Source organism: Vulpes vulpes, chromosome 8 (assembly GCF_048418805.1).
Source record: "Vulpes vulpes isolate BD-2025 chromosome 8, VulVul3, whole genome shotgun sequence".
Lineage (NCBI taxonomy): Eukaryota > Metazoa > Chordata > Mammalia > Carnivora > Canidae > Vulpes > Vulpes vulpes.
In genome coordinates this window covers 40,617,139-40,631,730 of record NC_132787.1, presented here as the reverse complement: position 1 = coordinate 40,631,730, position 14,592 = coordinate 40,617,139, and the positions used below count along the sequence as shown (strand labels likewise).

At 44.5% G+C, this 14,592-nt stretch overlaps 1 protein-coding gene across 3 annotated transcripts in view; it reads right to left on the bottom strand.

The window, feature by feature from the left end:
- CRACR2A (calcium release activated channel regulator 2A) overlaps window positions 1–14,592 on the bottom strand; it is a 202,119-nt gene that overhangs the window by 31,595 nt on the left and 155,932 nt on the right. For all 3 annotated transcript variants that reach the window (XM_072766208.1, XM_025995392.2, XM_072766209.1), the window contains 4 exons: window positions 12,889–12,960; window positions 9,373–9,418; window positions 4,556–4,662; window positions 1,086–1,404 (listed from right to left, as the gene is read on the bottom strand). In XM_072766208.1, coding sequence (XP_072622309.1) covers window positions 1,086–1,404; window positions 4,556–4,662; window positions 9,373–9,418; window positions 12,889–12,960 — 544 coding nt within the window. The remainder of the gene's footprint in view (window positions 1–1,085; window positions 1,405–4,555; window positions 4,663–9,372; window positions 9,419–12,888; window positions 12,961–14,592) is intronic.

The window sequence follows — 14,592 nt, the reverse complement described above, 5'->3', positions numbered from 1 at the left end:
ATGCTTAGTTTTTCCCTTTATTCCATCCTCTCCCTCTTGATACTTTTACCTTTGGAGCATAGTGTGGGGTATTTAAAACCCCAGTGTGCTCCCTGCCTCCAAGTGTAGGTCTGTGCTGAGGGGGATGTGGGAGGGTATGTGGAAGGGAAGGGCTGCTACCCACCTCTGGGGCCATCCAACTCTCACTCTCCCCCTGGCCCAAGGCCCTTTGGAGAAGGGATACATATGCACAGATCTTAACCCAGTACCCAAAATGACAACCAATGCCAAGAAGTCCCTGCAGTGGTTGTAAAGCTTTCCTGGCAAACATGCTAATATGGCCCTTGGAAATGGTCAAGTGGCAATGGCTCAGTCCTAGAGAGTTGCCCCAGTGTACAGGGAAGAGCCTCTTTCACATTGTCATGGACATTTCTGTAGCCTTTTAGACAGTCAAGTAGGAGGTAAAGGGCTTGTGGAGTCTATTCCTGGGTCACAAATGAGATGAGGAACATCATCTCCATGAACCAGAGGAAGATGCTTACTATGGCCTCCTTATCCTACAGAATTGATCAAGAAGCCCTGGTAGGGAGTGCAGCAGGGAGGTAGAAGAGAGGAGGATCACCCTGAAGGGAGGGATAAGCAGGGCATTTGGGAATGAAAGGAAGATTAGCTGATTGGGAACCTAGAGAAAAATGATGGTACACAAACTTTACAAAGCAATGATTGGTTTTGCTGAGAACAGTTACAAAATATGAGGGAAGATGTGTAATTTTAAAAGTATGTGATGTTTTATGCTAAGAGCCAAGCAGAGTGTCTGTCTAAAGTAGTTATTCAGTAAATGCTTTTGAATCTGAATCAGAAAAGAGAACATAGGGTAGGGAATAGGGCAAACAACAGAAGTTATAAAGAGAATTTACTAGGACCCCTGAGTCTCCCCAGTGACCCTCAGTCCAATAGAGCAAGCTGGTATCTGAAGGACACAAATATGGTGATTCATGAGACCAGCCACATCTGACTTCCTGAGATGCCTTTGGGGCTCTTGGGTTTAAATGCAATGGACAGGCATAAGAGTGACACCTACAAACCAACACAGGATGTGTCCTTACTTTAGACAAGGCTTCTTTTCCAACAGGTTGCCCACGAGGAGATGTAGGCATGGGTTCCAAAGGTCTGGTCTGCTGGCTTTGCCCTTGCACCCTCTGCTGGGAGACCTCTTCCTCTTCTGGACATTTGCTCAATGGCTGCTCGAAACTGCCATCCAGGAGCTGGGGAAGGGGGTCTTCTTCAATGGAGATGATTCTGCGGAATGCCCGGGGGAATGGACCCCCAGCCCCTGGCTCCTCTTCTGGAAAGGGATATCCACTCAGGCCTAGGGAGCTTCTCCTCCTGGAGAGGCCAAATACATCTTCTTCCTCCTCTGACTGGCTATTTTGAAGTAGAGAAGAAAGAGAAATGGGGAGAATATAATAACATATATCAATATGGAAACTGGAGAGATGCCTGATAGCTCTGTGACAAACAACTAACTGAAGAGCATCAAACCTTAGGGGCAGAGAGCTCCAGGAAAGGAAAAGAAAACCAAAAAGATCCAACATTCTTTAGCCCATTCACCCAATACACTTCTGTAAGTGCTTAATGAATATGAATGTAATAAGGTAGTGGCGATGATAATGGTGAAGGTGGTGGTGATGATGATGGAGGTGGTGTGATGCTGATGAAGGCAGTGGTGATGAAGGCAATGGTGATGATGATGATGAAGGTAGTGTTGATGAAGTTGGTGGTGACGATAATGATGGTGATGATGATGATGATGGAGGTGTTGTGAGGATGATGAGCACCAAGTATTTAGCTAATGACACAGTCATGCACAGATGAACACAACCCCATCCTCATGGAATGTTCAGCTAGTGGGGGGCTGAAGCAGTAATGGCACAACTATATACACTTCAACAAGCTGTGAGAAGTGCCAAAAAGGAGGAGTAAAGGATATAAAGAAAGGAGCATAAAAGATCTGGAAATAAAGCATCTTTAGTTAATAATCAGGTGACTTTGGCTGTAGTCCTGACACCAGCCCTTACTGACCGTGACACTAAAGAAAACACTTCAAGTCTTCCAGCCTCAGTTTCCTCACCATGGAATGTGGCTCATCTGCCTTGCCTATCTCAGTAATAAGACAATCCATAAAAACAAATGTCTTCACAAAATAGTCCTCGGCAAAATGAGTGAGGAGGTGTTGCTGCTCTGTGAGGAGCCCCCACCACTGGCTCAGAAGCAACTGCCCATTTGTGGATGGGCTTTGGGTTGCAAGGAAGTCAGTCAGGGCCCCTCTTCCTGCCTTTCCTACCTTTCTCTTTCAATGACCCTGCTAGTCAGTGTCAGGAATAAGTGGCCTCAGAGGCCTACATGCATATTTGCTTCCAGAAGCATCAAGAACAAGGGAAAGCAGTAGGAGATAGAGGGAATTGGGCAACCAGATATGAGCCAATGCACAGGCTGTATTTTCAGGTTTTGAGAGCAAAGGCCTCACTTCCTGGCACAGGAAGTCAAGTCTCTGTGAATAAACAGTTAAAGCTGAGAAGGGTTTTAAATGGAAATCTGGCAGGGAGAACCTTAAGTCCAAAAGTGAAACACACATGCACACACATGCATGCAAGGATTAGAAAAAAAAAAAAAACGGAATGCAAATTAGGTGAACAGGTGACAGGGCCAAAGGAGAAAGAAGATAGATGAGGGTCACATGATATGAAAAACAGTGAAGCTCCTTTCATTTTGCCCCCTGGCTTATAAAAGTTATTATTCCTAAGAACCAATAATAGGAAGGGAAAAGAAAAAACTGCATGTATCATTGTTCTGAAGTCAAGTGCAACTCTGAAAGATAAGAGAGTGCTTGCTCACAAAAATGGTGACTTAATTTGGGTCCCTTGATACAAAATAAAGGATTTTGTAGCAATTCAGGGACCTTCTCATTTATTTATAAAATCATAGTTTTTAATAGAAGCTGACTGTCCTCTTTCCAACAAATTTTTTCTGTAGTCTAACAAGCCTACTGATGGCTTATCCACTTTAGAACACAATTAGTATTCCTATCCATCTTCACTCTGCTGACACACACGAGTACATGCATGTGTGCACATGCAAGCAAGTGTGCCCATACACACACAGCATGTTGTTTGGAAGGCCTTGCAACCAGAAAAAAAAATGACTAGGGAAACAGCCCTAAAATGAAGCATTTCTTGGAAAATGCTTTTGATTTGGGAAATTCTCAAACACTGCTGATATCCTGTAATACTCTCAGCTTAGCATGACTAAATTCATTTTTGGTTTTGCCACCAAGGGCTACGTATGAGCAGCAGACAGTGGTGGTCTCTGCCAAAGTCTGTATTGGAATTTGGGGTGCATGATTTGTTATTTATATGATTACTGTTTCTTTTTCTTTTACTCAACCCTAAGCTCCATGAAAGCTAGGGTCTATTTAGCTCACCACTCTAGCACAGAGCATAATATCTTGCCCATAGTAGGCACTCAATATGGATATGGCAGGATTCGTGTTTAGTTTTGGAGTCTTCACAGAACTGAAAAGAATGTCGGTTACACAGCAAGCAATCAGTGAATGTCTATTGAATGAATATATTCAGCGCTGAGCAACCAACAGGCCAACTATTATTGCAAAAACTTGGATCCCAAGTTGTATCCCTTTGCTGAGCTATTTAGAAAAGGAATTGAGGATAATTGGGTCCAAAGATTTGACCAAGGTGCTTGTCGGGGTCTCCAAAGTTACTTCCCTTTTTTGTATTGTGTATTTCATGCTGCTGTCTTCAGGGTCTCCTGGATGAGCAAATTTGTGAACTTTCTCCCTACCTTTGATATTTAGGGGTCTGGTTGCCTTTTCCTTTTTGTGGCCGTCTATGTGGATGGAACACATGTCAAAAAAGAAGAGAGGGCAGAGGACTGGCTTGTCTCTCTCAATGTGCAACGAGCCACTCCTCTCGGGACTCAAACTCGATTATTGTGCTGTCTAATCGCAACCAAAAATGTTATCTGTGAGGTAACATTAAATATGAAGCATTGAGAGGAATCTGTCAAGCACGGGCCCCATTCCTGTGTGCAAAGGAGCTCAACTATTGGGGACACCGTGCCACACTTTAATTACCCTTCAGAGCCAAAATGTCATGTCCCCAAAAAACCAAATGCATCCATTCTGCTTGACAGAGAGCAGACTATCTTCCAGCCACGTCCCACCTCTCTCCCTTGACACCTTTCATCTCCCTTCTTTCTCTACTCTTCTACTTTCCAGCACCTCTTTGGTTTCTATCTGCAGGCACATACTATAACAGCCCTAAAAGGGACAGGACACAGGTCCTGTCCTAGAGACCTGCTCTGCACAGTCCTCCTGACACCTGGATGTCAGAACAGGAAGGAACATGTCCTCTGAGATTCAAGGGGAGTGAATGCAACTGGCTCTGGGCTTCCCCACTGGGGCCACTTCTTGAGAGCCAACCTATGGGCTCAGAGCCATCTCCCAGTAGGTGCAAGACAAAGGAACACATAATGAATGAAGAAATCCAGGATGACTTACCTCCTAAGAATCCCTCTGCCATCCACATATTTGCCTATCACAGAGCCAGATCTCTGTTTCCAGTTTGCTTTGGAAGCAGCTGTGTTTGCCTTGGCCGCCTTATCTTTCTGTAGAAACACAAAGTGCCCTCAGATCCACACCTGCTGATTTGTCCTACTGTGGAGTCCCAAAAGGGCTCCACTTCCCCCCTTCACAGGTCAGGTTCTAAACAAAATTCCAAAATAAGAAGTTTTGGTTTTGGCTTCTCAGTCCAAGACGGCTTTCACTTAGTTTGGTTGAGATCTAAAAAAAAACCAAAAAAACAAAAACCTGCAACCACTGCCATCCTCCAACACTGCCTTTTATCGCCAGGATCTTGCCAAGTTGTAAGGGAGCTCTTCCACCTGAACAAGTTAGAGACCCACACACCAAGCTCTAAAGTACAACTGATTTCTCTGTTGTTCTCTTGCTGTGGGAAACAGCTCTCTGAAAGGCCTTGAGGATCCCACAAAAGCAAAAGCGAAGGCTTTCTTTCTCATTTTGAAAGCTGCTCATATAACCATATCTGGCATAAAGAAAAAAAAATAGAACTTACAGCTCACACTGGGCCGTACAATCAGTAGAAAGGCCCCAGCATCGACCCCCTGGTCCTTCCCTGGCACATCTGGAAAGCTAGCTCCTTCCGCGAGGCCCCCTATTGGCTTGAATCATTTGCCTGTTCGGTTTGCGGGGTCTCCTCCGCAGGGAGAGTTCTGGAAATTAGTAGCCCTCCCTCAACTGTACTTGGGGTTACATAATTTAAAAAAAAATAGACATAGACAGCTATGATAATCAGTGCACGAGAGTATAAAATACTATTTTAAACAAGGAAATTGTTAATATAAAATGCCAAATGATTAAAAAATAGAGACCTCTCTGTATAATTAATTATATTTTCCTTGCCTTGTTGATGTATTTGAAGTTTACTTAAGGTCAGGAAACTGATTCTTAAACAAGTTTTCTGGCCTTATTATTTGATTTATATCTTTTTAATTTACTGACCAAAGTATATTTTAACTTTCAGTGCAGTAGTCACGGGTGGTAACCATGCAGTCAAGTATTGTTATCAGTACTATCATTGAGCTGTATTTAAAATTTTAGTACAATATATTAAATGGAACAGAGGTTAATATTCAGGTACTAATTACAACTAGTCTGGCCTTGTTGGCAGTTAAATCTTATTTTGAATTGCAAATTGGTTAAATTCTATGTGGAATTTGCTGAGAAGAGAATGCAGACTACTGAAATGCCATTTTAGTTGTTTTCTGCCATAACCACAATGTACTAATGAGTCTGTGTTAAAAAGACTATTTTAGATGTATTTCCTGCTTTTGTAAGCGTTAAAGATTTATAAGAAGATTATTCAAACTATTTTTTATAAAATGAAAGCTATGATTTTTAATTTAACGGTTCCCCTGCTCCCCTTTTTTGGAAGATGCTCTGATTCCTTGTTAACTTTTACCCTAAAGCTTATATATGTTTTTTCTCATATGTGCTTCATGACATACAGGCAGCTCATGAAGGGATCTAATTTAATTTAGTGTTGTATGTACGTTCACGGCAAAGTTTTGAAAATAGAAAATGTTTTTTTCAAAAAAAAATTTTTTTTAAAGGCAAGCTCTATGCTAGAGGTGCTTGCACCTTCCGTAGAGTTTCTTTTCATTTCTTTTTTTTTAAATTTTTTTTAAAGATTTTATTTTATTTATTCATGAGAGATGAGAGACAGAGACACAGGCAGAGGAGGAAGCAGGGTCCATGCATGGAGCCCGATGTGGGACTTGATCCCAGGACTCCAGCATCATACCGTGGGCCGAAGGCAGGTGCTAAACTGCTGAGCCACCCAGGGATCCCCAACTCAGGTTTCTACCCAAGGTCTATACTGCAGGTCTCCCTCAGGAGCCTATAGCCTGTGACCCTACTAAGCAAATTGATTTTTGAAATGAATGTTCACTTAATATTACTGAAGTATGCCTAGTAGTCCCATTGATCTACTTCTTGCTTCCAACAGTGTTAGGATGGAACAGACCCAGGGACACCCTTTTTTCCAGCCTCTGGCCACCCTCTAACCTCTTTTCTAGTTGCCATAAGAGCTATTTCTCAGCTATCCTCGGCCTCTGAAACCAGTTAAGTTTTTTGAGCTTCGCTCCTTATTACCAGTTAACCATGATTGTCAGAATTATTCCAAGGTGGAAGCAGCCATTAACTACCTGGTCAACCTGTACCTGTAGGCCCTCCTGCACCTCCCCTCTATGTATTTCTGTTCCAACCATGAAGACATGGCTCAAAGAGTGTGGGCCACTTTTCTCATGAGTTGGTCAAGGAGAAGTTGAAGGGTCCTGAGTATCTCTTGAAGATGCAAGAGCATTGTGGCCACACCCTTTTCCAGGACATTTTTTTTTTTTTATAAATACAATCTCTTTACCTTTATCAAGAATAAGAAAATTTAATCATAATGTGATTTAGAAGTAACAAGTGAATTGGGGGATGTTAACAAGCGTTCATTGTGTGTTTCCAGATATGTTTTGTGTGCATGCATTTCTATCTACAAGTGTCACTGAGCTTTTAACACTAAGTTAATGTCACACAGTGTGGTAGAGGTATCTTTGAGCTTAAGAAAACACTTTTAACAGTATTTATCATATGTTTATATGAAGAAATGTAGAAAAATTATGGTACTGAATTTAAATGAACATCTACCTTATAAATAGGCTAGCTTGACTGGACGAAGTTTATTTGACTTCTTACATCCAAAGGATGTTGCCAAAGTAAAGGAGCAACTTTCTTCTTCTGATGTTTCACCAAGAGAGAAGCTGATCGATGCCAAAAGTAAGTGCTCATTTCAGCATGCCTGTTCTCTTGCCTCCTCCTGCTATGAAAGCTGTTTTGCAAGTTCATGGTAACTTTCACAGTGGAAGGGCTCACGTGTATTCTGGCTCAAGGCGATCCTTTTTTTGTCGGATGAAAAGTTGTAAAATCTCATTCTAGAGGCTAGGAAGTCCAAGATGGAGGTGCCAGCTGGTCTCCTTGTGAGCATTCTCTTACTTTTTCCCTTTGCTATGTCTTCTCCTCAGGATCCCTCCATCTCCCACCCAATAATCCAATGCAATGATTCAATACACAGTTTAGAGACTGGAGTCCACCCCGTTACCCTTCACAGGAGTACTGACGATTTGCAAGATGACAAGGAGAAGAGATTACGTGGAATGCATAGGGAAGTATTTATGGGCAGAAACAACTGTGCATCTTTAAAACACACTCCTTGGTTTGGCTCCAACTCCTCTCTATTTCCAAAGCCCCAAAGATGAGAAAGGGACCAGCTCAGGGGATCGATTAGGCCAGTGCCCTAATCGATGTGCAGTGAGTGGGGGCTTGCAGCCCTGCTCACAATGTTCCCCAGCAGATGTCTTCCAGGACATGAGGGGGAGTTAGATCACAGGAAGAATCTCTCATTAACCAATCATCCCCCACAATTCCCAGTGATTCTAATGAGAGAAGGAGGGGCTGCAGTGCTCCCAGGGCCCCTGAAGGTATGGCTATAATGATTCCAAATTAATCTTTAATTATTATCCAGCATGAACATGATTTTATCCCTCTTTCTTCTATTCCCCACTAGGGTTCTTAATTCCATTCCCTTTTCAAAGCAAAATGAGTTTGGCAGGTGAAAGGAAGTGAGGCCAAGGAATTAGGGTGACATTTGGTTTTAAGTTTTAAAATAAATTCAGTGTTACTTCTAAAACAATTATAACTATTATCATCATCAAACAAACGTGTAGGCTTAAGTGTTGCTCTGATAGTACATAGAGGTGGGCGGTAGAGAAGTTTGCTGCCAATCAGTGACAGGAAAGAAATAGGGGTATAACAAGGTTCCCCCTGGGATTTGCAGTTGTAAACCAGGCCAGACCTAATTCATAGCAAACCACCCACCTTATGCTGACCACATTCAGGCCACTGTCCAGCTCAGAGCCCAGAGACCATGATCCTCCTCTTTCCAAGAGTTTTTCTCAAAAATCCCTATAATATGGAGAAAAGGGTAGGAATTCCCTTTCCTCATATGAGAGTTGGGATCATGGTTGGGGAAGCTAATGATTTTTCCAGGACATATGGGAAATTCACCATGTGCTAGATCCTGATGATTAGGAAGTTACATCAGTGAGTCCTGCCCTCCTTTTCCTTCCCTTCAGAGCATCCAGTGACTCCTATCTAAAGAGGAGGATGAGGAGAGCATGGAATCTTGGATTTTGTTCAATGTGGCTCAAAGTGAAGACCTATTATAAATTGATATGGCACTCTGTGGTATTTGGGAGAGTATGTAAGTTCAGGTATAGAGGAGCAGGGGTCCCCATAGGGTAAAATATATGTATTTAAAATCAACTATGTTAATAGTGAAATATACATTTTTAATTCATTCTATGATGGTATAAGAATGCAAAATTTTCATCAAGAGATAAAAATTTTAATGAAGAAAAGAAAAACCTGTGAGCATTTTCATTAAAAGTGATCATGACATTTCAACTGTGCCATCTCCTGGCTTTCCATGTCCAGGAAATCTGTGATCCTCCCAAATATTTTAGTCTCTGTATGCCAAGAGGAAAGTGTGTTACTTCATAGAAAATTCACACACTGCTACTCAGTAGGCCACCCTGTGCATTTTTATTATTAAAAAAAAAAAAACCATGCCATTGTCTGCTCACACAGAAAGATGAGCCTGACGTCATGGACATTCTTGGGCCTGTCCCAGCATGGGCTCTGACTACCAGTGAACCCAAATGCTGTCGGAAAAAGGATCACAGAGCAATTACCTGAAAATGTATATCCCGTTCATCCCGAAGGTGCTTGTTTCTTTCCCTGCAGATGGAAAAAGGGAATCTATTCAGACACGGCATTTGCAGTGAATAAAGCCAATAGCAGCCAGTTTGCCAGTGAGAGAGGTGCAGAGAAAAGCTTGACGTGGAAGGCGCAGTGAGTGTAGAAAGTCTTTCCTTAGGGATTATGACAGAGGTTAGTTTGTCAAGCTGTAAGTCAGTTGGAGGCAGGGAGTAAACAGAGTGGCCCTTCAGGATCCTGCACTTCAGGATCAGGGGGTGACCAGGAATTCCAGCTGCACCTGTGAACTTGTTATTGGGTGTTTGCACTCTCTCTGGACCATTCATTTCATGCATGCATGCAGTCACTCAACAACTGTCTCCTGAGCACCCATTCCATGCTAAGCAGGGTTCTAGCTATCAAGGTTACAACCAACAAATAAAAGAAAAATTTCCTGTCCTTGGGAAATTTTATTTTAATGCAGAGGTCATTGCTATTGAGAGAGAGAAACCGGGGACTGGAAAATAGTGTCTGAGGGTGCAGTGGTATTTCAGCAGGGCATTCAGGGAGACAGCATCTGAGGCTTGAGGAGGAGAGGGGAGCGATGCTGGTATTTGAGCTTGGTAGAGCTTCACAGGCAGAGGAGACAGCAAGGGCAAAGCCTGGAGTCAGGCTCTCTTGGATGTGTGTGAGGAGCAGAAGGGAGGGCATAAGAGTGCTCAGAGGAGAGCCATTAGGATATGACATCAGAGAAAGGTGCAGGGACAAGTAGAGACCTGACCATTCGTGGTCTTGTGGGCCATTGTAGGAACTTGGGATTTTACTCCAAATGAGACATGAGGCCATTGGGGGGGCAGTGGCAGCAGAGTGTCCTGATCTGACTCACGTTTTATACAGAGCCCTATATAGTACAGATGCTGGGCTAAGAATACACTACTGGACACAAGAGTGAGGCCCTGAGAACTGACCACTCTTTTAGGCAACATGGAGGTCACTGGTTTCACTTCCAGTGCAATTGAGGTAGAAGGAGCCTGACTAGTGCATCAAGAGGGAGGAAAAGAAGAGACAGAATGCAAACATAAGCAATTCTTTTGAAAGCCATTAAAAAGATGAGAAGTGGCTGGATGGGGAAGTGGTGACAGGAGATACCAGGTAAGAGATGTCAAAGGGACACAACGGACCATGGAGGAGAGAGAATGCATGCTGGAATAGTCCTCGACAAAGGTGAGACATTCCAGTGCACAGCTGGGAGCCAGCCGTACAGGGCAATGGTCCACCACGCTGGAGAAGGCAAGAGGTGGATGCAGATGGGCATGGGGGATGTGCTCACGTGGCGGTTCTGCCTGTCTCCTTCCAGGGCACCCCTGGTTCTGTAAGCAGGCTAGCAGCCTTGCACCTGGGTGAAGGTTCAAGGGCTCTGGGAAGCCCCGTCTCTATCAGGGAGTATGCTGTGCTGTCTCCTGCTTCGTGCAGCCATCTCCGTGCATATAGTCACTCATACACATCGTCTGATTCTCAAAAGAAGCCTGGGAGGCAGGTATGAGAAAATTAACACTCCCAAGTAAATTGCCCAAGGTCACAGAAGGTCATAAGGGGCAGTGCTAGGTTCCAAAGCACATGTTCCTAAGTGTCCTAAAATTGTTTCCATTTGCCCCTTCCTCAGCCCATCACATCCCAGCCACTGTCCTGATTCCACCTGCTTCCTCCCCTCAATCTCAACTCCACATTCTTGCTAGCCCTTGCCCAGCATTTGCTCTCTCCTTGACTCAGTTTCCCCATGCTCTCTGTCACTACTCTGTGATTTCACTGTGGAGGAAAAATCTGCCACGGGGGCCTTCTCCGTTGTATCTGGGCTGCCACTGGCTGCAGACTCGAAGCTTGTAAGCGAGCAATAGCACAGAAAGGCTTCAGGCATGTGATTCTGCACAGATGCTAGTCTCTGTCAAAAAGATCCATATGCAGAAAGCTGCCTTGTCATTCTCTTCTGCTCATTCCCTTTCAATCTGTCCTTTTCTTCTAAGTACAATAGAAAAAAGTGGGGGGGGGGGAACCCTCCAAAACGTGTCCTTGTTCTCTTCCTTCCACCAAAGCCTTCCTAAGAATCAAGATTGGCTCTCAAATGGATTAGAACTTGGCTACATCCAAACCCCATTCCATCCCCCCAGCCTGGGCAGCCCCGTTTGAATCATGTATTGAGTGAAGAAAGTCTGAAATGCGTTCAGCTCGGAGCACTTTTCAATTGGGTAGCATCACAGATGCCAGACACGGTAACCTCACCTTGCTTTCAAATAAAACAAAATAAGAACCGGGGCGCCTGGGTGGCTCAGTTGGTTAAGTATGTGACTCTGGAGTTTGGCTCAGATCATGATGTCAGGATCCTGAGACTGAGCCCCATGTAGGCTCCGTGCTCAGTGCAGAGACTGCTTGAGGATTCTCTCTCTTCCTTTGCCCCTCCCCCACTCAACCTCTAAATAAATAAATGAACAAACAAATAAATACTAAAAACAAGTCAGAGTGTCCCTGATTGAAGTCCACTCACTGCACTTTAAAAATCAGAACCCAGGGTGCCTGGGTGGCTCAGCAGGTTAAGCATTGGCCTTCGGCTCAGGTCATGATCGCAGGGTCCTGGGATAGAGCCCCGCTGAGCAGGGATCCTGCTTCTCCCTCTCCCTCTGCAGCTCCCCCTGCTTGTGCTCTCTCGCTCTCTCTCTCTCTCTGCCAAATAAATAAATAAATCCTCAAAAAATAAATAAATGAAAAATAAAAATCAGAACCCAAAGTCCCCGTGCCTCATCACCACGCCCAAGAGGTGTCTGGCAGACAGAACATATTGCAACCTGGAAACCTCACAGGCAAAAGTGAAAAATCTCATCTTTCCACATACCAATTTGGTTTGGGGTTTGGGGTGAGCACATCCCAGACCAATGAACTTCGAATTTCCAGTGAATTTTAGCAAGCTAAGGAGACTCTAAATTCCTTTGTTCTGTTTGTGCTCTATTCATGATTTATTTACTCACTCAACAGACATTAAGAGAATATGGAAGAACCCAGAGAATCAGCCAGATATGGATCTCAATTCTGGCTCCCGCAGTGAGTAGCTGTGTCTCTTTTGGTAAATTGCTTCATTTCTCTGCTATCAATTTCCTCCTCTGTTAATTCCTCCATCAGCAACTGCCCTCCTCTCCTTAGTTTTGTTGAAGATGAAAGGGTGCTATATCCGCCCGAGGGCGGAAGCTCAAGAAATTCAGTTCCCTCCTATGGGAGCAAGTACCACAGAAGGTGCTGTGAGAGAGCCACCAAGAACAAGGCCGAGCTACCTGCAGAGGCACAGACTGGAGAGGGATGTGAGTGTGTGTGAATGGACCACACACGATATGCTGGGGATCGGCGAATGAGGGCACTCTCCCAGCAGCTACGACTGCTCAGAACGTAGGCAGGGAAGACTCTCAGATTGGCCCTGCCCACCCAAGGCACCTGGGATGTGATCTCGGAACACACCAGTGCTCACGCACCTCAGGAAATCCAGCTGCTTCAGGAGTCCTGACTTCTCACGCTGCAGGCTCTCTGTCACGCGGTACACTTCCCTGAGGAAGAGGCAAACACAGCATTGATGAGCTTGCATTCTAGGGGTGTAAGCTACCACGGTGTGAGGGGTTGTGCTGAAGTTAGATGCCTTGGACCCTCACCCTGGATCCCTGCAGGCAGTACCCCACACTGGGGACAGGAGAGGGTTTAGAGGAATATGCCTCCTCTGGGGAGCACCTGCTATGTGCAGGTGCTTTCAGCCATGAACTCACTTAATCAGCACGCACTCCCTATTTGGAAGGTGAAATGACCCCTTCCAATGGGGATCCAAATGATCCCCTATCATTTCATAGACAGAGATAGTCAAAGAGTCAGTAACTCTCCCCGTGTCACACAGACAATCCATGACTGAGCCAGGGTTCTAATCTAAATTAGGACCTCCAACTCCCAAACCCATGAACAGGGCTCCATGAACCCATGAACTGCACTGCCTGCCTGGGCTCTAGTTGGTCCCATCCTACCCAGAATTCAGAGAATTAGAACCAATATTCTTCTCCAGCCCAATCTTGAGGGTGAGAGCAGAACTTGTATTTTTTTTCCCCTGATGCTGATTTCATTTGTTTCCAGGAGCTCCAGAAGAATCCTTTCCCCTTCCCGATCTTCCTCTATAAGCCTCCGATCTGTTCCTACTGTTGGCCATTCATTTCTTTAACTTAGGATTTCTCATCTCTAGCCACATAGCAGAGATTAAATGTATCAATTATAATCAGATGCTTATATCATAGCATGAGCATGTCAATCATATCAGGAGTTTTGAGGAAGGGGAGGGAGAAGCTCAGAGCTAGGTGGGGTGTCTGGAGAGTAACTCAGAGGATGAGCAGAGGCTGCTCTGGTTTGGTCTGTGTTTTTTTTTTTTTTTTTTAAGATTTTATTTACTTATGGGGGTGGGGGCAGCGGGCAGAGGGAGAAGCAGGCTCCCTGCAGAGCAGAAGCCCAATGCAGGACTTGATCCCAGGACTCCGGGATCACGACCTGAGCCAAGGCAGTGGCTTAGCTGCTGAGCCACCAAGGTGCCCTTGTATGCTCTGGTTTGTTTGTATCTCTACAGGCAACCAAGGGCCCACGCAGCATAAAGACAGAGTCAATAAATACCAGTAAGAAACAAAAGGAGAGTGGGGGAGGGAAGAAGGAAGGTGGGGATGGAGGAAGGAAGAGAGGAAGGAAGGGGTGAGTGGAGGAGAAAAAAAGAAAAAAGGAAAGCAGAACTGGATGACATTGGAGGATAAGCCTCGTTGAACTTCACAACTTTGCCTTCCTCCTTCCCTCTGTGCTTTGCACCATGGTTTAGAAATGATTAAATCACCCCTAAGCTTACTGCAAAAGGCCTGAAGTTCCACATTTCCAAACCACAGTAGAGCTTCTAGTATAGGGAGCATCTTCCAGCCTCACAAACGTCCATTTCCCTAGGCTGTCCAGCTACCTGGATTGTGCACACACCCGGGCTGGGCAAGGACAGTCACCCCTCTGCCGCTGCCCCCTCAATGCGATTTACTGAGCTGGCAAAAACAGCACCTGTTTGCTTAATCCATCCAGACTCGGGCCAAACCCACCATAATCAGATTCCTTAAAAGGTATCTGTGTGGTCTTTTCCCCTTTATAGAATAATTATAAAGTCAATCTACAACAATAAC